The 27,627-nt window shown below is 39.7% G+C and overlaps 1 protein-coding gene and 1 pseudogene across 1 annotated transcript; one reads left to right on the forward strand and one right to left on the reverse strand.

The window, feature by feature from the left end:
• The first annotated feature begins 6,038 nt into the window (after window positions 1-6,038).
• Window positions 6,039-21,199, forward strand: LOC105060152 (uncharacterized). The gene is made up of 2 exons (XM_010943838.4): window positions 6,039-6,500; window positions 20,622-21,199. The coding sequence occupies exons 1-2, from the start codon at window positions 6,362-6,364 to the stop codon at window positions 20,918-20,920; spliced, it is 438 nt and encodes a 145-aa protein (XP_010942140.1). The 5' UTR covers window positions 6,039-6,361; the 3' UTR covers window positions 20,921-21,199.
• LOC140855613 (uncharacterized) lies at window positions 12,765-13,736 on the reverse strand (annotated as a pseudogene).
• Window positions 21,200-27,627: the final 6,428 nt, after the last annotated feature.

Consider the following 27,627-nt stretch of genomic DNA (forward strand, 5'->3'; position numbering starts at 1 on the left):
ACTCGGCTCGGCGTGCACACCCGACCAAGGTCAGGGCGATGGATGCTCGACCTACAGTCGACACCCAAGCTAAGTGCATCGGACGGCTCTCGACCATCGGATCCTACGCAATCTTTATGACAGTCAGGACATCGGTCTATGATCGGGGCTTGCTCTTCCCTTAGCAGGGCGCACGCTATTGACTACTTTGGTCAACTACACTGGATCCTACCGAACGTCTTAACGAGGTATGTCGGATTTACGATCTATACCCTCGGGGATGTCTCGGCGAGACATACATTTTAAACCGTATGCAGTGAAAATTTTGAAAAGTCTTCAATTTTATTTAGTTGAAGTTAGACTTACAAAATTGGACCGAAGCCCGATTACAAGTATCAAAAGTGAAACAAAAATAAAACAAAAAACAACGGAGCAGATACACCGACTAATCATTGGAATAGACTTCCTGGACCGAAAAAAGGTCGAAAGCGATCGATGTACCCGCTCGGGTCGGAGCAGGATCGGAGGTTGGAGCCGCTTCACCTTCGGTGGCTCATTCTACCGACCCAGGGACGGCCTCCTCCGCAGCCGTCTGATCCTCCAATATTGGGTCGGCCTCCTCCTCTGCGGCTTGTTCCTCCGACCCCGGAGGGACGACGCTGCTCAGGTCGAATTTCGGGAATAGCCCCTGAATTGCATCCCGGGCATCCTCGTACCCCACTCAGTAGGAGGCGAAGCCACTCTCGAGAAGCTCCTCTCGGTACTCGTCTGAGCCACGGAAGTCCTCCATTGCTCAGCTCAATGCCTCCTTGGCCGACTCCACCTCTGTCTTCGCTATGTCGGCGTCGGCTTGAGCGGAGGACAAGTTCTCCTCCGCCTTGGTTCCACGGTCGACTCTCGGTCAGTGCGGCTGGCGAACTTGCCGACTCAGCTTCAACTAAGAAGGACAAATGCTGAGACGACCGACGTCGCACTTGCGACATACCGATTTGGTCACGATCGGTCGAAGGATATTCAACTTGCCACCATTTATCATACATTACGACGTATACATCCGACCAAGGGTCGGGCAACAAATATTCGATTTGTTATCATTATCCTAATCGAATACGTCAGACACTACTCGACTATCAGATTCTACGGAATGACCGTGTCAACAAGCTACATCACGCTCGTGACATACCGACTTGGTCACGATCGATCGAAGGATATTTGGCTTGCCACCGTTTATCATACATCGAGACGTATACACCCGATCAAGGGCTGGACAATGGATATTCGACTTGTCATCATTATCCTAACCAAATACGTCGGACACTACTCGATTATCAGATTCTACAGAATGATCGTATCAACGAGCTATGCTGGGAGATTGGTCGACACTCGGCTCGGCGTGCACACCCGACCAAGGTCAGGGCGATGGATGCTCGACCTACAGTTGACACCCGAGCTAATTGCATCGGATGGCTCTCGACCATCGGATCCTATGCAATCTTTATGATAGTCAGGACGCCGGTCTGTGATCGGAGCTTGTTCTGCCCTTAGCAGGGCGCACGCTACTGACTACCTTGGTCAACTACACTGGATCCTACCGAACGTCCTAACGAGGTATGTCGGATTTACGATCTATACCCTCGGAGATGTCTTGGCGAGACATACATTTTGAACCGTATGCAGTGAAAAATTTGAAAAGTCTCCAATTTCATTTAGTTGAAGTTAGACTTACAAAATTGGGCCGAAGTCCGATTACAAGTATCAAAAGCAAAACAAAAATAAAACAAAAAACAACGGAGCAGATACACCGACTAATCATTGGAATAGACTTCCTAGACCAAAAAAAGGTCGGAAGCGATCGATGTACCCGCTCGGGTCGGAGTAGGATCGGAGGTTGGAGTCGCTTCACCTTCGGTGGCTCGTTCTATCGACCCAGGGACGGCCTCCTCCACAGCCGTCTGATCCTCCAGTATTGGGTCGGCCTCCTCCTCTGCAGTTTGTTCCTCCGACCTCGGAGGGATGATGCTGCTCAGGTCGAATTTCGGGAATAGCCCCTGAATTGCATCCCAGGCATCCTCGTACCCCACTCAGTAGGAGGTGAAGCCGCTCTCGAGAAGCTCCTCTCGGTACTCGTTCGAGCCATGAAAGTCCTCCACTGCCCGGCTCAACGCCTCCTTGGCCGACTCCACCTCCGTCTTCGCTATGTCGGCGTCGGCTTGAGCGGAGGACAAGTTCTCCTCGGCCTTGGTCAGATTCTCCAGGTTGATTCGAAGTTGTTCGCGTTCGGCCTCGAGCTCACTGATGCAACCATCCCGCTCACGCCGCAGCCGATGAATGGAATGGATCTTGCGCTGGGCCTGCTCGCGGGCCGACTGAAGTTCGGCCTCCGAGGCAGTCAGGCCATCGGAGAGTCGGGAAATCTCCTCCTCGAGCCTGGCCTTGCGGTCGGCCGACAGCTTCAGCTGTTCCACCAGCGTCGACTTTTCGGCTTCGACGGCTTCCGCCCTATCCTTCTAGGCCGCTCGGATGTCGCCAAACCTCCGGTACCCGGCCTCCAACTTAGACATGTTATAGATCAGCTGCAAGTAGAATGTCGGCCGTCAGAAAAATAAAATGATGAAAGTAATAATAGAGAGGAAAGAAAAAGAAGAACTCACTTCGATCATGGTCGGGTAGAATGAAGAGAGCATCTCGATCATTGATTGACTCTTCAAGAGCTCCCGGTCGGTCGGGAGAATGGTTGTCTGACATAACCTCCTGGCCAAATTATGGTCGATCAGGGCCGACGCTCCCTCAAAAACCCGAGCGTCGGACGACGTGACATGGTCCACCGACCTTGAGTCATCTGCCGGCACCATCGGAGCCTTCTCCCGAGCAGTCGCCCAGGCCCTGAGGTCGGAGAAAGATGGGAAGCTTGAACTCGACTGAGCTCCTCTCGAAGGTGCGACGGGAGCCGCCGCAGGTCGTTCGGGCTCTAGTGCTTCGGCCCGAACCTCTTCCATAGGCAAGGCCGTCGGTACTCCTTCGGCCACACCCTCCGCCGCCCCTTCCTCGGACGGTGCCTCGGGTGGCACCGCCGGCGTCGATAGGGTGATGATCGGTTCGGTGTCAGGCTGCGCAGTCGCCATCACCACGGCAGTCGGGGATGATGTCTGGGGCCTTTTGGGTGGCCGCGAAGGTCTGGCCTCGGGCGTCGGTCTCTTCCTCGCCGCATGCTGCCGAATGTCGGCATCTGTCAGTCTTACTCTCGACGGCATGCCTGCAATTCCAACAAAAGATTAGCACAAGCCCGAAGACAAATGAAAAAATCAAAAGACGACCGACAGACCGAACTGTACCTAAGTGAAGAACCGAACTTAGGCCAACGTCATAGAGAGCTTGCTCGGTGACGAGCTCTCTCTACTTCAGCACCGACATATCCTTCAGTCAGAGAAAGTCCTCTCGGTCTTCTGCCTTCACTCGGCCGTTTTCGTTCGGCTGAGTTCGGGGGTCGCCCCAGTGAGAAAGAAACCCCCAGGGTAGCGGAGAAGAAGAGAAGAAAAATTGGTTCTTCCATCCGTGGATCGACGATGGAAGATCGATAATAAATGAAAGATCCTTCCGGAGATTGAAGAACCACCACCCTCGGGCTTTTGGGTGGGGTCGGAGGACGAAGAATGCCCGAAAGAGAGAGATGCGAGGAAAGGTTGGCAAGAGCCGACACGACAAGGCAAAGCTGATTATTAGTCGGACTGAGTTCGGCGCCAGTTGCATCGGACAAAGCTCGTAATAATCCAGGATATTTCGGACGAACTCCAGAATCAGAAATCGAAGACCAGCCCCAAGGTCCTCAATATAAAAGGCCATCTGGCCCGGAGGCAGGTTGTTTACCCGACCCTCCACCCCAGGGGCAAAAAGTCAAAACTGCTCCGGGATACCATATTGTTCCCTAAGCCGTTCGACGCTCGGCCCTGAAAGTGAAGAATCCTCCACCTCCGGGGTCGACCAAAAATCATCAGTCGAGTTCTCCGACTGACTTCCTCGAAGAGAGGTTCTAGCCATAATGCTAGTCCCAAAAAAAGAGACCAAAAAGAAAAATGCAAAGGGAGCGAAGATGCAAAGGGACAAAAATGAAAAGCTTCGAGAAGAGTTTTGAAAGGAGGAGGACAGGAACAGCTACCTGGGACTGGGGGACAACTCGACAGGGCCTCAGCGCCAGAAACAGAGCAGTAAAAAGTAAAGCTTTGGATACAAGTGACCGTATATATATAAGGCCCTTCGACGGTCGAAGTTGAAAGCACGTCGAACGAGGGTTTCTCAGATGCTGACACGTGGCAGTGCTTGGGCCCTTCCTTGATCTGACGGTTCGACGCACCTATCCCAGATCGAGCCATGTCGCCTCCATTCGCACGAACGGTTCCGACCCAATAGCCCCCCAACACGTGGCGGAAAACAACATCTCGAAATTAATTAACCGACGGCGGTTTTAATTAACTGATGGCGATTTTAATTAACCGACGGCGGTTTGCGTTCCCAATGAGATGTCTGATGCCGGATTGTCCGTTGGTACGGTCGGCAGAATCGGGACGTGACGTGATGGAAAACCACTCCTTTCGCCCGAGGCCGTCGCCCACGTGGTAACGCGGGCCAACACGACATCAGACTCAGGAGTGGAGGGCAACTGTTGGGATATACCGGCCGACCCCTATACACCGACTTATCCTCAGAACGGTTCGACCGATGCCCGACTCTACCCACCGAATGGACAGACGACTCCGACAATGACTGCTGACAATATCCGACCGAAGGTATGCCGGTCAAACAGGCCAATATTATTTTCAATCGGTCGAGCGGTCGAACCCATATCACCGACTCACTGTCGGGGGTGGCAGCCAACATTCGACTTTCACAAGGCACCAGATCAGCCGACAGTGCTTCCGAGTCATCACCTGACGTTTCGATAACCAAATATCGACATATAGTCGGCCAGCCCATCCAAACGCCGTACAACCGCAATGGGCTGTTGTCCTGTCAAAGACATGCTGTACGACCGTCATGGGGCGTTGTTCTGCCAAAGACATGGGTTAATTCTGGTGACCTGACAACCCACGACGATTTGATAGCCCTCCGACGATTTGACAACTCCCCAGTTGTCTGCATCATTAATGACGGGACCATACCGCATTCTACTATAAAATGAGATAAGGCAACAGTTTTGGGAAGCTTTCTCAAGCTCTCAAGCTCTCCCTAGCTCTCTCTCGCCGAGTTTCCTGGTTCTTTCCACTGTTGCCTAGTCTCCTCTCTGACTTGAGCATCGGAGGGTCTCTGCCGGAGATATCTCCGGTCAGTGAGGACTTTCCTTGCAGGTGCGCATTTTCGACGATCAGACGATGAGAGGATTGGCCGCAACAATGATAATAAATTCAGTGCTCCATATCCAGATGTCCAATATAGTATTTGTCACTGTAGGTTTTATTTGTTACTTTTTTGTTTTAACGAGAATGTGGCTTGATGGTGGGGGTCGACTTTCTCGTATAGATTGAAATGTTAAGGATCAACTGCTTTATTCAGATAGTTTACCAGGTGATCTCAAGCAGTACTCATATTCTTTCTCTCATTAGAGTTTTTTTTTTTGTCATAATTTATGATGGCCATGTTTTGTGTTGCAGTTATCAGCTTTCACAGGAAAGCCGGGAGAGAGTGGGAGAATGATATTTCTCCAGAAATTAAACAAAAAGAAATCTCTCAAATTGTTTTGCCGGCCTTCTCCACCGCTGTCCGCTAATCCCAGCCTTCTCCCCCATCTTGTTTCTATCATTCAAGCTACCACGCCTAGTCTCCTCCTCAAGGGATAATTCGGATACCGGAAAAAGGATAGGAGAACGGTCTGAGACATGGATTGGACTTATTCCAGTCGGTGGTAGAATGAGAGGCTTTTTTTTTTTTGGTTAAACAAATCCAGTTGAAGTAGATTAATCTGATGAATGGATTAACTCGGATGTGGGCAGGTTAAAGGTATCAGTAAAAAAACTGTGCTGTTTGGAAGCATAAATGAACAACTTGGGGTCAATTCCGGGATAACTTCAATCCAAGCACAGCTTAAGCGGACCACGCTATAAGCTGGAACCTGGTAACCCAGCAAGAAGGGAGATTTAAGACAAGCTGAAGGGAATCCGGCTCAGCGCTACCAAGTACCAACAAAATATACTTAATTGGAAAGAAAGATAGATAGAGCAAGAAGCTTGCGGGTGCGCGAATGGGCGTTTACACGTCGACCCTGAACTTTTTTCCCTTCCTTTTCGGACTCGAGCGAAAAAGAAAAGCTTGATAGGTCTTGGATCTCTCTGCTGCTGCGTCAAGGTCAGTCGAAGCGGGCCTTCTACTCCCCAACCCTTCTCCTCCTCCTCTTATGGCGTCGTCCTCGTCGTCCAAGTCTTCTTCTACTGCTGCCTCCACTCCGCCTCCTCCACCCCCTCCATCTGCGGCCAAGAAGGGCTTCTTCCGTCGCATCCTGCCGTTTTTCCTCGCCGCCAATCTCGGCGTCGGAGGTCTGGCTTCCTCTTTTCATCTCCTTCTTTACCCTTTTATTCTTCATCCATTTTCTTGATCTTTTTCTTCTTTTATATTAAATGATATGGGCGTTTTTGGTATCTCGTTCGTGTTTTATTTGTGACTCTGATCCATGTGAAAAGTGGGAGCTTTAATCCCTAGATTTAGGTTACCCTAATTTCTCTGCTTGGCATATGGATCTTGTTAGCAGAGAAAGTGTTTATCCTTTTTTTATAATTATTTTCCGATTAGAACTCCGTGGTGCTGTTTGTGATTTGACAATTTATCAATCTATGAAGCTGTGATGATGATTCAGGTTTATTGTTGGTTTGAATATCAAACGAAGTAGGGAGTTTTTTTTTCTTTTTTTTGATTTTTCTCATAATATATTACTTTGATGACTGACTTCCTTCTATAAACTAGTTATGATGGAGGCAAATGCAAGGGTTTTGATCAATTTTGAGAAACGGAATTTTACGATTTTACCATCATGCAGTGTCAATCAGAACATCGTGCTAATTCGTTAGAACTGCAGCCAAAAAAAAAAAAAAAGCATGATCTTGACTCGAGGTTCAGCATATCTGGAGCATGTATTTTACTCTGCAGTCGCAGCTCAGATGTGTTGACAAGAACTTGTAATAAGCTTTTAAGATGATGATACTGTTTTCTAAAATTATATGATAAATTGCTAGAAACGTATCACTTGTGGTTAATATTCTTGCACTTGAAAAGTTAAGAAAATTAATACGAGCACACTGTATATTTCTCTACTTTGAGATGAAAATTCTCAATGCGAGTCATGTCTTGAAACTTTTGATATGCTAGCTGTGTTCTGAATGCTAAACTGTAAAATTTCAAAGCTCTCTTCATGGATTTGTTATGTTTGGACTTGGTGTATAGCAATCTTTAGACATAATGTGCTTTATGGCATCCAAATAAGCACCTCAAGCTACATTCGAATGTGGAGGATCTTGGATTGTGTTTAAAATGGCTTATCTAATAATTGTTTTAAAAGGTGAAGCTGTTAGACATCAGTTTGATGATAATGAGAGAATCTAATAGAAATGAGGCATGAATTGGAGAGTGAGGCTTATGCAAGTCATGCATCTAAACTTACTCCCTGCCTTTTATTGGAGGCATAGGCCTTTTCCTTGATTTATTTTCATGAGCAAAAGAAGGAAAGCATAATGATATATAAAAGATGATTATTTTGTACAGAATGAAGTGCAAAACTTTGGCACAAGAAGATCTACTATTGTATACAATTCAGGCTTTTCCAAGATTTTGTAACAGATGATACTAGAGCCAAGCATCGTATCTTTTAGATTATTTGATCTAGTATTTCTGCAAGGTACAGACTACAGAGTGCTGGAATGTCACTATTTAAGGCTGAGCATGATATCCATGTGTAAACACAAAACTTATATCCTATATATGTTTCTCTTTCACATTATTTTTCTTGGTTCCTACATGAATTTTTGGATCATTATGAATCTTAAAGCTTACTCCATACACCTTGCCTCATTGAAAATCTAAATATCTCACCTTTATGGTATTGCTAGCATAGCCTTATCGTTCATTGTATGAATGACATTCTCATCTTATCCTGGATCTTTGGCTCAATCGAAATAAATTGTACTTTGATTGTACCTGTATTCATCTTGTATAAATATTGTGGTGGTCAGTATTGTTTGCTGGGCCATCTTTGAGTTAGTCAACACGATTGTTTTGGTATTACCCACATTGTTTTGGGCTTGTGCTTACTACTTCGGGTTAATCATCAAGCAAATAAATATATATTCAGTGGAGTGAAAGCGATGCAGGACATGATCTAGAATTCAGATGCTATGGTTTTAAAGATGTGACATGCAATTTAAAACCCATGCAAAAAGATTAAGATTAGCAATTAACTAATAATTCAGCAGACAAACAGATCTATTCAAGTTCTTACCTCGATGATTAAGATATAATCAGATTAAAGAAAAAAAATTAAGCAGATGATGGATGAATTCTAGATCTAAAGTTCTACGGATCGTAGGCAATTAAGAAACCACCTATGATTAGGATATATCTCTAGATCTTTAACATGCAAATCTAATAATTAAGGAATAGGAACTCGCAGAGAAAATCAATAATAATTTTAAAAAAATACCGATTGAAGAGATTTCACAAGAGATATGTCAAATAAGCCCTGGAGGAGCGAGTTCAATTCCGTTGGAGATCAAAGACGTTCATGTTCTAGATTGATCGCAAGGTAGGGTCGATGGATGTCGTTGCATAGATTGAAACTTCAGCAATGAAATCGTAGTGCAGAATTTAATTTAAAGGAGAATAAAAGAGGAGAGAGGGGAGAAAGTAGAGAGATAATAAGAGGAAGAAGAGGAGGAAGAAAAAGGAGATGTGAAATATTTTATTCTAAAAAAAAATTTGTGTTCTCTGTTTTTTTTTTTAACAAGCCTTTTATAGGCTAAACTAAACATAGAACAAACCACTTGGGACTCTTTTGCTTTTAAACATCAAAACCACTTAGGACTCCTTATCCCTATCCAAAATTTCAATTTAAATTAAACTAGTCCTAGTCTAACTAAAATAGACTAGAATCAATCAAATAAAAATAAACTGGCTAACAAGATCTGATCCAATAGACTTAATTGGGCTAGATTTATAAGATCTCATAACTAAAACTCAAAATAGAAGAAATAAAGAACTAAATCAAGATCCAATTTAATTAATTAAGCCAAATAGATGTCGATCTGGTATTCTGGTGTCGTCCATGTGTCCAAGTTGGCTCCGATCAGTCATCACTAGCGATGGTGTCCGCACCAATTCCCTTGGGAAGCGAAGAACTTGGCTCCATCAAGGAAATATCGGCTCTACTCTGATAATGCTCTAGCAGATCTAGATCAATCCCCTGCAGCTGCTCTGGGGTAATCCAGGTATCTTCAGTCTCCATTCTCCCTTGCCATCGAACCAGATATCACTGGTAGTCTCGATTCCTGGTGGAAACAACTTGCTCATCTAGAATACTTTCAATTTGATCATGTCTCTTAGTTATTTTGGACTGTGGGCATTCAGGTTGGGGTTCACTCTCAATAGAAGGATCAGGCTCAAACGGATCACTGGATATTATTATTGGCTCCTTATATCTTATTAGATCTGAAATGTTAAAGGGAGAGCTAATACCCTAATCAGATGGTAAATTTGTAATATATGCATTCGATCCTAGTTTTTTTAAGATCTTGAATGGACCTGCTCCACGTGCTTGTAATTTCTTAACGATTCCTGGAGGAAACCGTTCTGGCCTAATCTGTATTAAATATAATCACCCTCGGCAAAATCCTGAACTTATCTGTGAGAATCTGCTAAGTGTTCATATAGTTGATTGCTGATATAAATCTTTTTGCAAATTTATTTATGCAGACTTCTAACATGCTGTGCAAATGATTCTGCTGGCTTTGACACTTTAGCATGCAATGGCAATGGGATAAGGTCAACTGGCTTCCTAGGTTTATAACCATACACTATCTCAAATGGACTCATGCCAATGGACCTATTGATAGAACTATTATATGCAAACTTAGCTTGAGGTAAAAGAAGATCCCAATTACTTACCTACCAAACATGAAAGTAAATTTTCTAAACTTCTATTTACGACTTCAGTTTGGCCATCAGTTTATGGGTGAATGATGAAGAAAACTTTAGTTCTGTCCTCATTAAATGCCATAAGATTTTCTAAAAATAGTTCATTAATCTAACATCCCTATCAGATATGATTGTCTTCGACAATCCATGCAACTTAATGATTTCATCAAAATATATTCGAGCTACTTTTGAAGCATCAGACATTTTGGGACAAGATAAAAAATGGGCCATTTTTGAAAACTTATCCACTACCACGCAAATTGAATCATTCTTTCTAGCAGTTCGTGGCAATCCCAAAACAAAATTCATGCTAACATCTTGCCATGGACAGTCAGGTACAAGTAGTGGGGTATAAAGTCCAGTGTTTTGCTTGTGTTGTTTTGCCAAAATGCAAGTCTGATATTGGATAACTATCTGGGCAATATCATGCTTCAAACTAGGTCAATAGAATTGATTCTCTACATCCTCAATGGTCTTATTTTTATCAAAGTGTCCAACTAGTCCGCCAGCATGCAATTCCCACACAAGAAAATCTCGGACAGATGTTCGGGGGATACACAATTTATTGTTTCTAAACAAATAGCCATCTTGCAAAACATAATCATTATACTCTTTAGATGGTCCTTGCTGAAATAAGGAATAAACGTTCTTAAAGTCAGGGCACTCTACATATTCTTCTTTAAGCTTTTCAAACCCTATAACTTCAACACTAACAGTCGAAAGTAGAGAAACTCTCCGATTGAGTGCATCCATAGCTCGATTTTCTACTCCCGTTCGACGCTTTAGAACAAAAGTATAGGCTTGAAGAAATTCAACCCATTTAGCGTGTCTAGGGTTTAGTTTCTTTTGGGAGTTTAGAAACCTAAGAGCTTCATGGTCAGAATAAAGGATAATTTCTTGCGGTAGCAAATAATGTCTCCAATATTTCAAAGCCTGAACTATCGCATAAAATTTCTGGTCATATGTAGAATACTTAAGTTTTGCATCATTTAATTTTTCACTAAAATATGCCACAGGATGACTTTCTTGACTCAAAATTCCTCCTATACCACACCTGATGCATCACATGCAACCTTAAAAACCTTTGAAAAATCAGGAAGATGCAAAATAGGTGCATGGGTCATTTTCTCTTTAATCTCTTGGAAAGCTTTATTGGCAGCTGTTGTCCACTCAAAGGTTTTCTTCCTAATGCAATTCGTAATAGGGGCCATGATAGTACTAAAGCCTCTAATGCATTGGCGGTAGAAGGTCGCTAGGCCATGAAAACTACAAACGTCGTGTATACTCTGAGGCATTGGCCACTCAACTATCGCTTTGATCTTTTCAGGATCAGCAGATACATCCTCAGGAGTCACTACGAAACTTAAGAAAATTATTCGATCAGTCATAAAGTCACATTTCTTTAAGTTCGCATAAAGGTTCTCAGCTTTAAGGGTCAAACAAACCTGTCGAAGGTGGTCTAAGTGATCATCCCTAGATCGACTATAAATGAGGATATCATCGAAGTATATGACAATGAATATACCAATGAATGGCCGTGGTACCTAAGTCATTATCTTCATAAAAGTACTAGATGCATTGGACAAGCCTAAAGGCATGATCAACCATTCGTAAAGACCATCCTTCATCTTGAAGACAGTTTTTCATTCATCTTCTAGCTTAATTCTCACCTGATGGTATCCACTTTTAAGGTCTATCTTTGAAAAGATAATGGATCCTGCCATCATATCCAGCATATCATCTAGTTGGAGAATTGGCAAACGATACTTAACAGTAATCTTATTAATGGAGCCGCTATCTACGCACATTCTCCAAGTACCATCTTTCTTCGGAGTAAGAAGCGCGGGCACCACACATGGACTCAAACTCTCTAACAAACTCTTTTTTTAGAAGCTCTTCAACTTGTCTTTTTAACTCAGCATGCTCAGTAAGATTTAATCGGTAATGTGACAAATGTGGTAGAGTGGATCTCGAAACTAGATCTATAGCGTGCTGAATATCACGCATCGGTGGTAAGTGGTTCGGGAGATCTTCGGGGAAAACATCCTTAAATTCATCAAGGAGGGGAACTATCTCCTAGAGATACTCGATCGGGGTTCTTCATGAACTTTCTTAACAGCTAAGATCCAAATCGATGATCCTTCAGTCATTTCCTTCTCAAATTCTTTAACACTGATTAAATGTAGATCCTTTTTCTTAGTGCTAACTTTGGCTCCCACATTTTCTTTCTTAGAAGTAGTCTTGGGTGGAGAGGATTTGACCGTAATTTTCTTTCCTTTATCCTGAAAACTACACGAATTTGATCATCCAAAGAGTGTGATATCCTGGTCGTATAACCACAACCTTCCTAAAATAATACTACCAACCTCCATTGGTAGTACATTATACCAGACTTTAGCTTGATAGGAATGAAATTGAATAGGAACTAGGCACCTATGCTTGATTGGGATAGATGATGCATCTACCCATTAGACTTTATAGGGACTCGGATGATCTACAGGTGCTAAACCTAGATGGGATACAGCATCAGTGGAGATTGCATTTATACAACTTCCACTATTTATGATCACCTGACATGCTTCATCACCATGCTTAACGTAGGTATGAAAAATAGTCGTTTGTCAGCAATCTTCACTTTCTTTTGGCTGAGCGACTATACATTTGACCACTCCCAATCTTTCTTTAGAATCTTGCTCTATCCGAATATAGCCTAGAACATCTTCATCTTCCTTAAATTCTTCAGCTAACTTGGGATTAGCCTCATAAACTTCTCCTTTTTTAGTTTCAACACACTCAGGCTCTTTCTTTTCAGTTTCTCCTAAGTGTAAGGCTCTAAAAAGACATTGTGTAGATAGATGTCCATAGCCTTAGCACTTAAAACATCTGGACTGTGTGATAGGTCCACTAGTCTTCGATATATCTAGTATTCCCTTTCCCTTATCATTTCTTCTCACTGGAGAATCCACATTCGAAGGTCGATAGGTAGGGATTTGACTAGTGCTAGGTCTAGGACTTGAAAGGGTAGGTCGGCTCAGGTCAGATCGACGAGAAATCGGATATCTTTGAAATCTTTCAACATTCTATGGTAGCTGGTAGGCATGCTCTAAAGAGGTCACCTCATGTAAGAATAGCTCTCGCTGGATGTCCTCTCGGAGACCAGCTCTGAATCTTGATTAGGTGACATCCCTATTCTCGGTGACACTACATCGTATAAGGAATTCATCAAATTTCGCGATGTACTCCGAGACAGGTCGATTTCCTTGAGTCATTCTCTGCCATTGATCTAGGAGATGTTGTTTGTAGGATGTGGGAAGGTATTTCTCACGCAGCTTTTCTTTCATCTCCTTCCAAGTTTCTATAGGCTCTTGTCTCTTATGCTCAGCTAGATGCTCTAGATTATGCCAATACAATTTAGCTTGACTGATTAACTTCATTTTGGCAAACCTAATTTTTCGGACTTTAGACATGTAATACCACTCGAAGAAGTGGTCCATATCTGCCTCCCAGTCCAAATACTCCTTAGAGTCAAGCAAACCATTGAAGCTGGGTGCTTCTATCTTAACACTTCTTAGGACATGCTCATCCTGATCCATGGGCTCGCGATAGGGGCGCATATCTAACCTACGACCCATATCTAGACCCTGGGGAATGTAAGGTCCTCTCTGAGCTAGGGGCATAGGTGGGGTATCAAGGTTAGGTGGTCATCTGAGAGGGGGTTGGCTTGGATCTATTTCCTGACGAGCTCTAGGATTTCTACGTTCTCCTGAGGAGTCTCAAAATTAACTTGATTGGGATGTTCCTCTTCTAAAACCACTACCCTAACGGTTAAGTTTTGAACTGCATTATTTGTATTTGGCATGTCATCACTCAAGTTCTTAAAGTCTGTGTTTAAATTTGTTAATTGCTCCATCATGCTTTCAAACATAGCTATTATATTGGGATCCATGCTAGATGTAGATGGCGAATACCGTAAGTACTCGACCCCTGATCTAGTTGGCATACGCTAGTCGCCAAATCTAAAGTTTCAGAAATTTTTTTTTTTGTGCAGAATTCTTAACGATCAGCAGATTTCAATACTAATTTTGATGACCTACGGACCTCTGATTGCAACAAAATTTAAAACACCATTTCCTAGATGAGTCACGACTCTAGTCACAAAATTTCATGATTTTAGGAGTTTTCTAGGGACAAGACTCTTAAAATTTTTCAAGGTTGCTTGCTGCAGAATTTCTGGGTACAGAATTTCTGGTACAGGACGGCTTACTAGAATAAATTGACAACTCTAGAGGTTTTAGAATTTAATAAAATTTTAACCGAAGACTCTCTAGTAAGTTAGGTTTTCTTTCCACCAAATTTTAGAATTTTCTGATGTCGTTTGCCCCAGATTTTTGTAGAAGATTTCAGATCGGATCTGAAATTCTGTTTGCAGATTTTCAGTGCAGAATTTAAACCTAATGCAGATTCTAATCACCTAATCAAACCTATAGGCTCTGATACTAAAAATTGATGCGGGACATGACTAGAATTCAGATGCTATGGTTCTAAAGATGCGACATGCAATTTAAAATCCATGCAAAAAGATTAAGATCAGCAATTAACTAATAATTCAGCAGACAAACAGATCTATTCAAGTTCCTACCTCGATGATTAAGATATAATCAGATTAAAGAAAAGAAATTAAGCAGATGGTGGATAAATTCTAGATCTAAAGTTCTACGGATTGAAGGCGATTAAGAAACCACCTATCATTAGGATATATCTCTAGATCTTTAACATGCAAATCTAATAATTAAGGAATAGGAACTCGTAGAGAAAATCAATAATAATTTTAAAAAAATACTGATTGAAGAGATTTCACAAGAGACACGTCAAATAGTCCTGAAGGAGCGAGTTCAATTTTCTTGGACATCAAAGACGTTTGTGTTTTGGATTGATCACAAGGTAGGATCGATGGATGTTGTTGTGTAGATTGGAACTTCAGCAATGGAATCGTAGTGCAGAATTTAATTTAGAGGGGAATAAAAGAGGAGAGAGGGGAGAAAGTAGGGAGAGAAGAAGAGGAAGAAGAGGAAGAAGAGGAGGAAGAAAGAAGAGATGTGAAATATTTTATTCTCAAAAAAATTCTGCGTTCTCTTTTTTTTTTTTTTAACAAGCCTTTTATAGGCTAAACTAAACATAGAACAAACCACCTAGGACTCTTCTGCTTTTAAATACCAAAATCACTTAGGACTCCTTATCCCTATCCAAAATCCCAATTTAAATTAAACTAGTCCTAACCCAACTAAAATAGGTTAGAATTAACCAAATAAAAATAAACTGGCTAACGAGATCCAATCCAATTGACTCAATTGGGCTGGATTTACAAGACCTCATAACTAAAACTCAAAATAGAAGAAATAAAAATCAAGATCTAATTTAATTAATTGAGCCAAATAGATGTCGATCTAGTACTCTGATGTCGTCCATGTGTCCAAGTTGGCTCCGATCGGTCATCACTAGTGATGGTGTCCGCACCAGAAAGTAGTATCTTTTGAATAGGTGAATCCATGCTGGCATAATCTATTCTCCACTTTCCTACCCATTAACTTCCTCTGCTCTTTCCTTTGCTTCTTTGTCAACTTAAAGCATCAAATTATACTAGTGGAGTTCCACTTAACTCTGTAGAATGGGACAGATGGAATGGAAAATAATTATTAGGAAAATCAGGTAATTGTTGGGAATAGATTTTGTGTTCTTAATTGAGGCATCACAAAACTAGCACTTAGGTATAACTATTGATGGAGCTTATAAGGCTATGCATGTAGATACTTTTTTTAGATTAGGAAGGAATACAAAAGATACGATGTGGTAGGAGCAAGATATGTAATACTAGGAGAAAATTGAGTAGAAGTAAATGTTTAGTTTATGAGTCAGCTAAGAAACTTCTCTTCCCTTATTTATTTGATGCTGGACAAGCACGAAATTGCTCTCTTAGTGATCTTAAGGGTTTGAGAATCTGTTCGAAACAAAAATTTTGCCCCAAAAAGGTTCAGTTCTTAGCATATCAAATCAAGGGACCAAGACATGGTACATTCCTCTGGTTGTGTTTTAGAATATCTCCATAAAAAGACTAGATCAGTCATAACATGTTGTGGTAGGTATCAAATCTATTGTTGTGAAAAGGTAAGTTTTATCGATCCTTAATTAAACTCAAAAAAAACAATATCAAGAATTCTGGACCATGCTTTGACAGATACTATTTGAAGCTATGCTTATATTAATATTTGAAAACTAAACCTTAACATTGCAGCTTATATTGATGTAATATCAATGTAAATAAACAGTCTGAATTTTATATTGTTAGCAGATGCGTAATCTTGATAATTCCTCAAAAGAATTAAATAATTCAAGAAATGTATTACTTGAAGTGGAGATGGAAAGCTGTAAAAATCATTATTGGCTTTTTAACTTAAATTGTTTGATCATCCTGTCCACCTGGCTTTTTGTTTTTTGAAAGATTGGTGTATTGTAAAACAAGAAAAATGTATTTTAACACAGAATATTTGAAGAAGAAAGCCAAATTACTGAAAATTTTGAAGCGTAACTTCAAGTGTATACAATGAATTATCACGAGAGGAAATTTTTACTTAAGATCCATCTGAAAGGCTTGAAATTTTAAAGGCCATGCTGAAAACCAGAATGTCACTATAAAGTTGGAGGTATAAATACTTGTAATATCTTCTAAGTAATAGAAGTTGTTTCTGCCTTTTTTTCTCATTGACAACTGTATTTGTATCTGTTTTATGATGGAGATATATCAAAAAGTAGAGTTGACAATCAGATTGCCCACATTCCAAATTGGCATTTTGAACTTTCAAAGTTAATCAGAATTTAATCATGTGAAAAATTGGCATTTTAACCTGCATTTGATACTTGCATTAGATTTGCTCGAACTATATATAGGGCTCAGAATGTGGATTTGATCTGACTTTTCAGGTTCCAGTCAAATGGATTTGAATAATTTCCAATCTTTTGACATCCGACATGTCATCAAATTTGATTTTGCATATGAGTTAAACTGAAATATTATGATGTCACAATCTCTACTCCTCTCGACTGCTCCAACCTACTCTGAGCCTCCTCCCTACCCACCCCCAGCTCCTCCAAAAAGGGGGAAATAAAGGAAAAACTATCGATCTCCCTCTTTACTTGTATAGCCTGCTTTGAATTGGAATTCCCAGCCCCTTCTTTGCCCTCCTTTGCCTATACTGATTGTGGAGAGCTCACTTTTAGCCCCTCCCACTTCTTTTTCTTCACTCCCTCTCTTTGGCATGCCCACTTAACCTACACAATTTGGAACTCTACCCATATGCCTAGCGCCCTGCCCTCCCCACTCATCATCCTCTTCTACCTAACTGTCCTAGCTGAATCCTGAGCAGCCCCTCAAACCCTCTTTTTTTTAAAAAAAAAAATTCAGTCTTCTTCCCCAGTCCCATCCTAACTTGCTCCAACTACTCTACCTTCCCATGTCCTAAACACAAATTGAAGCCAAATCCAATCTGACTTGTCAATAGAGTAAGATCAATTATAATAAGATTCATACTTCATAAATATACTGTTTTCGTTAAATTAATAAAGAGTGTAAGGTCTACTTACCTCTTCCACTTTGAACCTTCAAAATTCGCTAGGAAAGTTGGCTAAACCAATTCAAAAACATTAAGATGAAATTAATTCCTATTTGATGATTTAATAGTATTAAATAATAAGAAAAGGAGATCATCGGTTGGGTGACAGTGTTCGGTAGCTCTAGATGGGTCAAGTCTAAGCGATTCAATAATGAGTCATAAAGCACGATCTGGATCAAGGTCAAGCTCATTCAATAGGGTTCATTAATAATGACTTTCCAAGACATTGAACAGGCCTGAGTGGATCGGTCACAAAGGAGATGGGACCCTTCATTTGGGTCATGGACCTGCTTAGAGAGAGAAAGAGGGAGAAGAGGGAGAAGAGAGAGGAAGAGAGGGACAAGTGTTCTCTGTTTTTTGTCCTTCTTTTTCTTCTTTGGTAAAATAGCAAAAGAAGAAGGGGGTGGATCATGGTGGTTTGGCGAGTGGCAGTAGGGGATAGTGCGGGCAGTGGGGAGTGGCCAGCGACAATAATCGGTTGGCAAGAAAAATAAAGACAAAGGCCGAAAAACAAGGGATAGAGGATTTTTTTTCTCATTTTTGGCTATTGGCCGTCACCGACTGCATGACTCTACTAGGAAGGGTATAGGGAGCCTGAGGAGTCCCTCTAGGGGTCCGGTGTCAAGAGGTGATGGAGCTGGTGGTCAAAAAGAGGGATAGAGGGGCTGGAAAATAAGGGAAGTGAAAAGATGACATTCTGGGTCGATTTTTTGGCCAATTTATCAATGGAATCCAGTCGGCAACGGCTCCTATCACCGAGGAAAGGGAAGAGAAGGGGAATTGGGACTGACTTTGGGCTCTGGCAATGTATCCAACCTCGATATCCGGCGACCATAGTGAAAGGGAATCCAACAAAAGCAAGGAGAAAGAGGGAGAAAGGGGAGAGAGAGGTGTGGTGCTTGTGGTAGAGGATCATAGAGGGAAGGGGTGGCTGTTTTATAGAGAGCTTGGGGTCTCGGTGGTTCTAGGACTCTGGCTCTTCCGGAGAAATTGGAGAGGAGGAAGAAGACTCCTAGGAGTCTTCCATTTTTCCGTTGCATGCAGTCAGCTAAGCTAGGCTGCAGCTAGGTGTGGCTGGGTCAAGTGGATTGGGCCAGACTGGGCCATCGCACCACCTGCTATTTATGCAAGGTCAAGATGGCAACTCCAATAATTAAGGGAATGAAAGTTTTTCTTGGAGATATCAGAGTCTTAACTTTAGTCTGCTTCAGACCTTGGACTAGTGTTTAAATTCAGTCTTTTAGAGCCCCATAACCAACCAGCTTGAAGTGCCTCAAGATGGTGACTCCAAAAATTAAGGGAATAAAAGTTTGGCCTTGTGGAGATATCAGAGTCTTACTTTTGCTGTGCTTCGTACCTCCAAGTAGGTACTTGGACTCAGTCTTTTAGAGCTGCATGAGCAACAAGGTTGAAATGCATGCCATTGAAAATATCTGGTCCAACCAACCAGGAAAAAAGGAAATTCCTGGTCCAAGGTGTTATAAAGAGCTAATTCTGCTATACATCAGACAACTTCCGAAACTCTGATCCTGACTTAGGACACCATATTTTAATTAGCAGTACATGAAAATAGAGTTGGAAAAAATGTCCGATTTAATTCTCCTTGGATTTACTGAAGATTAAACTATCAATACAACCCAGCTAGATTCACCTCTGGACATTTTCTCCATGATCTCAAACTGCCTATCAACCATGACAAATACATTTTTATGGTCCATCTTTTTCTTTGAAGAGTGACCTAATTAGAGTGTGTTGGAAGTTGGACAACTCTTACACTTAAGGTGACAGTGTATCTTGGGCACAGTTGCCTGTTTACCATTCCCCGGCAGGCCGAGTTTCATGCACAAATTTGGTATGCTGCCATCATATAGTGCAGATCTCCACATGGATATGAATTGTAGATGCATGATCACATCCCCAAGACTAATCTTTTGAAGTTACAATGTGTTGTGGAAATTTAAAAACACCTGAGGTGACTGTAAACAGGAATACTTGGTACATGAGGGTCCATAAAGCCAATTCTGCAGAGTTGGGATAAGACTAGGTGATCATGGTTACAGTTACGCATTGTGGAAGAAATGCGGTGAAGTGCATATAGATGCTGATGTGTTTCATAAGCAAGGAGATCTGATAAGTTTGATCAAGCAAGTGATTGTTTCAAGGTTTGATGATTCTTTTTTGTTGTCCACATCTTATTATTCTAATGTCTTTATTTAACATCTCAATACAACATGTAACTTTCCTTTTCTTTTTCTTTTTTTTGCTAATTTTAAAAGAGTGAAAATGAAGCTTGTCCTATGCAGTATCAGTGGCAAGCCACTGCTGTGACCTTTTTAAAACTTGTGTTAAGGTTAATGGATGTTTATCCACACATCAGATGATCTAAAGTTGCCAATAACATAGTGTTACTATTTCAAGACTAGCTTTGTTGTATATGAGTACGTGTGAATGTATTATGCATGCAAGTGGTTTTCCCACTTGAAGAGCGTCATTATTACTTGGAGCCAGACTTCGCTATGGAGTTAGAAAACAAGATGCTGCAGGGTGAGGAAACAAACATAAAATCTTCCTAATATATTATTTCTGTTTAGCTTCAATCAGCTTTCAACACTTGATAGCTTTCAACATATTCTACACTTATCGATCTAAGAGTTGATATGTGTGAAATATTATTATGTTATTGCAGAAAGTTATCTTTATTTGGATGTTTTTATGAAAAAAAAAATATTGCTCAAAATTGTTTAGATGTGAACATCAGCTTCCATTAATGGTGTTAGATGTTGTTCTCCCACTTAACAGTCCTGTAACATGCAGTATATGTTCTTGTAAGGACTTCAATGAAACAGCCAGCTGATAAGGATGAAGAAGTTCCTTCTCAAGTTGTCAGCCCTGGTGCTCCAGTTTCTGAGAAGAAATCGTCTGCTGAACCTCCTCCGACACCCATAAAGATGCTCCCTCCCATTCCAGAAGATGAGCAACGCCAGCTTTTCAAGTGGATTCTGGAAGAGAAGAGGAAAGTCAAGCCTAGTGCTCCAGCAGAGAAGAAGAAAATTGATGAGGAAAAAGCTCTTCTGAAACAGTTTATTCGATCAAAATCCATCCCAAGCTTGTAAGAACCTCATCTGTTAGTTAGACTTCATTTAGAGATTGTTGTGCTTGGATTTAATGTGAATGTGTTTTCTGTAGTGTTCAGTTGGCCTTATCTGTTATTTTAGTTATATCTTTGCATTCATCTAAATGGGTTAAACTAGAAATGTATTGTTTAGTTAGATTATAGATTCAGCAGGGCTCCTTGCTTTTCATGCAAGAAAAGTCATGTTCTGGCTTTCAACTGTACCGTGTACAAGGTTATGTTCTATTTGGAAAGTTGTTTAATATGGATGTTCCATTAATCTTTCTTTCTTTCTTTTTTTTTTTTTTGGAGACTTCAAGTTAGAGGTCTTTTCAGCCCATTTGCATCCAACAGTATGATTAGTTTCTGGAATGAGATGAATTTGTGCAGCATGGAATAGGTGACTGGTCGGGGTCATTGCTGATGCTCGTCTTTCTGCGTTCAGCTTATTAGCAGTATCCGACCATTATCTCTGGTTATCTTTGGAAGATCTTTGAAGCCTGTCTGGTAACAAATCTGTTTTCCTGGCATTTGAAGTGATAAAAATCGTAATGGGATCCTCCTTGTTCTCTATTCATTGTTCCGACAAAGAGTCAACTACTGGCTCCGAATGCAGGGTTACCTGGTGCCTTTCATGTTGCGGTTTATCCCCTGCTACTATGATCCAAGTGGTCGGTTTGCACGACAAGCCTTTCTTCCAAATTTGGTGGTTTCGGCCGTCCTACACTCGGTGATTGATATTTGGTAGATACATGGTCCCATTGATGAACCGTTGCATGAATTAATCTTCAAGGTGGTGGTCCATAAATAGTAGCAGAGATGAGTCAAGGATAAAAATGAGGCTACCAACATGCGGTATCACTTTGCGGATGCTGCCGGCATCTCTGTTTCAGCGGATCACTAGATCCAAGAATTGGTTTTTAGGACAAGATTGATAGCAATTATTTACCTCCTGGGGGATTTCTATTCTACCATTGCCTCCCTAAGTTCCAAAAGGAACATCTTCCGTGATAAGTATGATATGAAATTTGTCACAAACGATCAAACGATATGATGAGCCCCACAGTGTGGCGTGTTTGGTGCCAGTGTAGCCCAATCATGAAGATTTTTTCTCTCAGTTAACCAAACTCTAGGAGGGGAGATCACGAGCAAGGTTAGCCATAATGTCTGCTACTGCTTGTTCGACTATGAGAATGAACTGTTTTCGGAGGGTGAAAATTGAGCTACGATTTTTACAAATGAAGCTTATAAAATTAAATGCGCATGGCCCCTGTATTACTAGGATGAGACGCAGGAATCGCAAACATGACACACACTAATCGAGAAACAATCCAATTTTTTTCATTAAACAATAAGCTTATAACATTAGATACTTGATGCAGTGACTTACATTTGCCTTGATGGATATATTGGAAGGAAATGGTTTAGTTGCAACGTGCCAGCTACTGTCATGTTGCTCACCACTGCTGACTCTGTAGACACCTATGCTTTCAGGGCCATGGGTACATGGAAACTGTCTCTATGCCATATGATAAGTAACTGCTATATCTTCATAATAAATGAGAAGTATGTGCCACAATCTAAGACCATAAATTTAGGTGCTGTACATCTAGTGAGGATGTGTTTTTTGAGAGAAAGGAAGGGAGACCCACCGATATCAAAATTAGCTAGGTCCAAAACACCAAATATTTAGTCATGCTTCTCTCCTCAATCTTGGACCTCCACTTCGTAGGCAAAGGGGCACCACCAATGGATAATTCCTAGTTTCAAATATTTACCTGTGTTGAATAGTAAAACTTCCGCAGGGCAGATCAACCATTTGGTATGAGGTCCACTTCAAAACATGTATGCACCCAAGAGCAATAGAACCAAGGACCGCATCATACAGGACGTGTATTAGGTATTCATATTATTGATGGCAGCAACAATGCCATTTGCTCTTTGGGTATCCATCTAATACACCTGGTTGTGACCTGGATAGCGCGATCATACCAACACTAAAGCACTGGATCCTATCGGGACAAAAACGACAATTTAGACACCAACCATCAAATTTTACTCACTTTTGTATGCTGGACCTAATGATCCATAATACAATTTCCCTTTTGAGTAAGAGAGAGGTTGATGATAATGATGATGATTTAACACCCAATTTCACCAAGTGCAGGATTCAATAATAGAGTGCCTCCAACAAAGTGTAGCTTTCAAAGCGGTCCCGGCCAAAAGCTACATGACACTCTCCTACAAGTAATAGGGCCCATGCATGCCCCACCCTTCTCTCTCTTTCTAATCCAAGATGCCCAGGAGTGATTCACATACCTAGTACGTATCGACGCTCGCAATCATAGAAACTAGACGTAGTTCTTTGATCCAGGGAAAGTTTCTTGTAACCATCAGCGGGTAAGAAGCCAGGGGAATCCCAGGCCAAAGACATGACCATTAACCGATTCCTTTACAATTACACTTTTCTCTGGCTTGTGACTCTACATAGACTGTTTCTTACACGAACTTAATATTCGTATTATAAATTATGGTTGTTTATTTTAGTTTAAATTAAAAATTTGATGTATTATTGAGTTTTACTTGATATTAATTATATTCAGGTCATTATGCAAAGATTTCTTTCCCTCTGTGTCGCCCACCGCACGCCACCACCACCCCTCCCCGCGGCCCCACTCCTTTTTTTTTTTTAGCCTGAATAATCCGATAAAGATTATTCAGCCAGATTTGGGCATCCAATGGATTTATCATTTTTTGTTGGGATACTTTTGGCATTTTTAGTAAATTTTTAATTGAATTTGGGATGGATTCAGATATGGGTAGGAAAAATTTTATGATACCTTACCTATTGTCATTCCTATATGCAACCACGTAGATATTTTTTATAAAATTTATAAAAAATTGAATCATCACATTGTGACAGAAAATTCTTTTTTCCCCCTTTTTTTATCATAGAAATTTTCACGCCATCATGTATACCATGACAAGATTAGCTAGCTAAGGACGAAAACGTCAACCAAATGGCCTTTATCACATCCACCTCGTAGCTCATAAGCTAGTCAGCCACATTAGAAATATTTTCAAACACATGTTAGGTCTTACATAAATAGCCAGATACCCTATGTAAACATCTAGTGACCATTGTCATAAAAGCCATGGCTGGCCATTGTGAGCGACACATGTGCATGAGTTTAGGTGCAATCACACAATGCCCCCTAAGATGGAGTCTTTTTTCTAATTAATAAAAAAAATTATTTACATAAATAATCTAGTTTTTAACTTATTTATCAGATTGATGTAAAATCGATAAAACGCCATTTTGAATGATATTTTATCATCGCTATCACGTCACCCCCCATTTTCCACGTAGACGATGCAAAAAAAAAAATTAAAAATTAAAAACATCAAATATATGGTGTTTTTAAAAATATCATTTGAAATGGCGTTTTTAAAAACGCCGTTCCAAATGATATTTATAAAAACGCCATATTATTTGGCATTTTTTATTTTTTCTCTCTAAAAAAAAAGGAAAAAATAAAAATAAATTTAAATTTATAAAAAAATAAAAATTTTAATTTTGATAAAAATAAAATTATTATTTAAAATTAGTATCTCCATTTCAAATTATCTTTTTAAAAAAATATCTGAAAAAAATTGATATAAAAAAATTAAAATATCATAAAAAAAGTATTGAAAAGAAATAGAAATTATAATTTTAAAATTTTAAAAAATAATAATTTTAATTTTAATTCAAATAAAAATCATCATTTCAAATTACAATCTCTTTTCAAATTAATTTTTTAAAAAAATATCATAAAAGAAGAAAAAATAAAAAAAAAAATTATAATTTTGAATAAATTTTAAAGAATAAAAATTTTTATTTTAATTCAAATAAAAAAATAATTTTAAATTATTTTGTCCATTTAAAATTAATTTTTTTAAAAAAATATCTCAAAAAAATCTTAAAAAATTAAAAAATAAAAAATATCATAAAAAAAAGAGAGCCAAATAAAAATTATAATTTTTAATTTAAAAAAATAAAAATTTTAATTCAAATAAAAACCATCATTTCAAATTACTTTCCCCATTTCAAATTAATTTTTTAAAAAATATGTCAAAAAAAATAAAAAATTAAAAAATATCATAAAAGAGTAAAATATTTAAAAAAGAAAAAATAAAAATTATAATTTTTAATTTAAAAAATAAATTTTTTAATTTTAATTAAAATAAAAAATATCATTTCAAATTATTTTTCCCATTTCAAATTATTTTTTTAAATATTCCAAACAAAGAAGTAAAAAATGAGAAGAAAATAAAAATTCAAATGTTAACTCAAATAAAAAACATAAATTCAAATTATTTTTTCATTTAAAATTATTTTTTTAAAAAATATCTCAAAAAAATTATGGGGGTTAAAAAAATAAAAAATATCATAAAAAATGAGAAAAAATAAAAATTATCATTTTGAATTTAAAAAAATAAAAATTTTAATTCAAATTTTTTTTCATACCGCACCGTACATAGCTGTTTGTATCCGTACCTGATCGAGATATACCAGTACGGTCCGATTCATCTCATAATTAAATTATTCGATATATTATTATTATTTACATTATAATTTCTATAGTCTTTTAGCATAACTTTTTTCTCCTAATGTTCTGAGACATATTAGAGTATGTGTAACCATATCCACAAAGTAATATCCGATCATTTAAAATTAAATAATATAAAATAAAATTAATAATTAATAATATTAAATAGAATAAAAATGTCAAACGTACAAAAAATAGTATAATAAAGTTTCAAAAATACTAAGTACAAATCTAAAAAAGATAAGTCCACAAGGACGTCGTGGTGCCCGTGGTCGCTTGGACTTTCTCAAGAAGGTCCTCAACGGCTGCTCCTGCTCCTGCTGTGATGGCTTCTTTCCCTATATCAGTGGAGAGGTCTGCTGGTCATGCTGCTCAGGAATAACGATGCTGTCGGATCATCTACGGACTGAGCGACCCGCTCAACCCTCTTATCTGGATACACGGATGGGCCTCAAAAAAAGTATCATACTCATGTGGCCAACTGGTACCCGATGATGTCATCTGGGGATGTAGGAAGAAGAAGGCCTGCATCTGTGGATCGAAAGGCGGTGGCATCTGTGCAGCATCTAATGATGACATCTGCAATATCGGTGATGGCATATGTGGAACATATGGTGATCGGCGTATATCTCATATCTGCGCATCGGCTGCTCCATACCAAGGCGCACAGCTATATGGATTACACCAACCACCATCAATGTTTCGAAACTTGTTCTCTCTATCTTCACGCAGTATTCGAATCCGTTCATCCTCATCAGTCTAGATAAAGCACGACGAGCGTCCAACACAAGATCCGATATAGAATCAGTCTACAAAATAAAAATAAAACAGTCAATATACTGTAAATATAAAATAAAAATATAACATAAATAATATAAACTAATTTTTATAGTCTTACCAAAAGATGCACACAGAACTCTCTCCCTCGTATTCGGAACTGCATACCGAGGCTGTCCAATGACTCGCACTGTAATGCTAAAAAATCAAGCTATATAATCCGGTATATGAACGCCTCTCAAAATGGGATCACCATGAACAATGTGATCTCGACATGCATCCCAAATATCGATGTACTCTACATGTCTGATACGCCAGTCAATACGAGCTCTCCTCGTCGATCAATACGACGAAGTCCCTGGCTGGTATCAAATTGCTCTAGGATGCCCTGAATCTGACCAAACTGCCACAGGACACGATCGAAAAGATGCCACTCTACCGCATCAAAATAAATAAGTGGCATCCTAGCAGTCCATATGTCATGTCCAACTATACACATCTGCGGCAATATAGCCAATATCTCATCTGTATATGGCTCCCACAAAAATTGATAGAGTTAAAATAAAAAAAATTAGTAAGCTAAAATTTTAATAGATTATGAATACTGTAAAATAATTTTGTAAAATATTTAAAATTTATCCATCTATATGTATCAACTAATGTATCTAACTGGCACCTATAAATCCGTGTCACTCTCGTCGATACATGATGAACGTTGAATGCAATGTTCCATCTGTTTCACAATCTACTCATGTTAAATAAATTTTATCGGATTTAAAACAGTAAGTTTCAAATAAAAAAATAATATTTTTATATTTATATCTCAATGATCCATCTAGTCTGAATGAAACATCAGGATCATGCTGCTCTGATGGCATCTCGAGCAACTGTCGTTGTAATGGACTGATAGTCAGCATACGCTCCATATCCAAATCTGCAAATTTCAAAAAAATCATACATGATATACCCAATGTGAAATATAATTGAATATTTAAAAATAAAAATTTTTAATTCACGATAACCTGTAATAATACAAGATAACCATCAATCTTGCTCTGATCCGCATAAGAACCCCGATACATAGCTTTGTACAGGTAAGCTAGTACTGCATTGCCCTAACTGAGTCTACGAGCGAAGTCTAAATTCTTTAATAATGACAAAAATATCAACTTCATCTTATTCGATGAAGTATTGGATAACAAGACACCACCTAACAACCGCAGTACCTGACTCCTGACATACTGCTGCACCATCTCCTCTGGTGCATCATCCGTAATATGAAAATATCGATAACGATCATTCCAAACACTCAATCCTAAATCGTGAATGATCGAAAAAG

Source organism: Elaeis guineensis, chromosome 2, assembly GCF_000442705.2.
Source record: "Elaeis guineensis isolate ETL-2024a chromosome 2, EG11, whole genome shotgun sequence".
Classification (NCBI taxonomy): Eukaryota; Viridiplantae; Streptophyta; class Magnoliopsida; order Arecales; family Arecaceae; genus Elaeis; species Elaeis guineensis.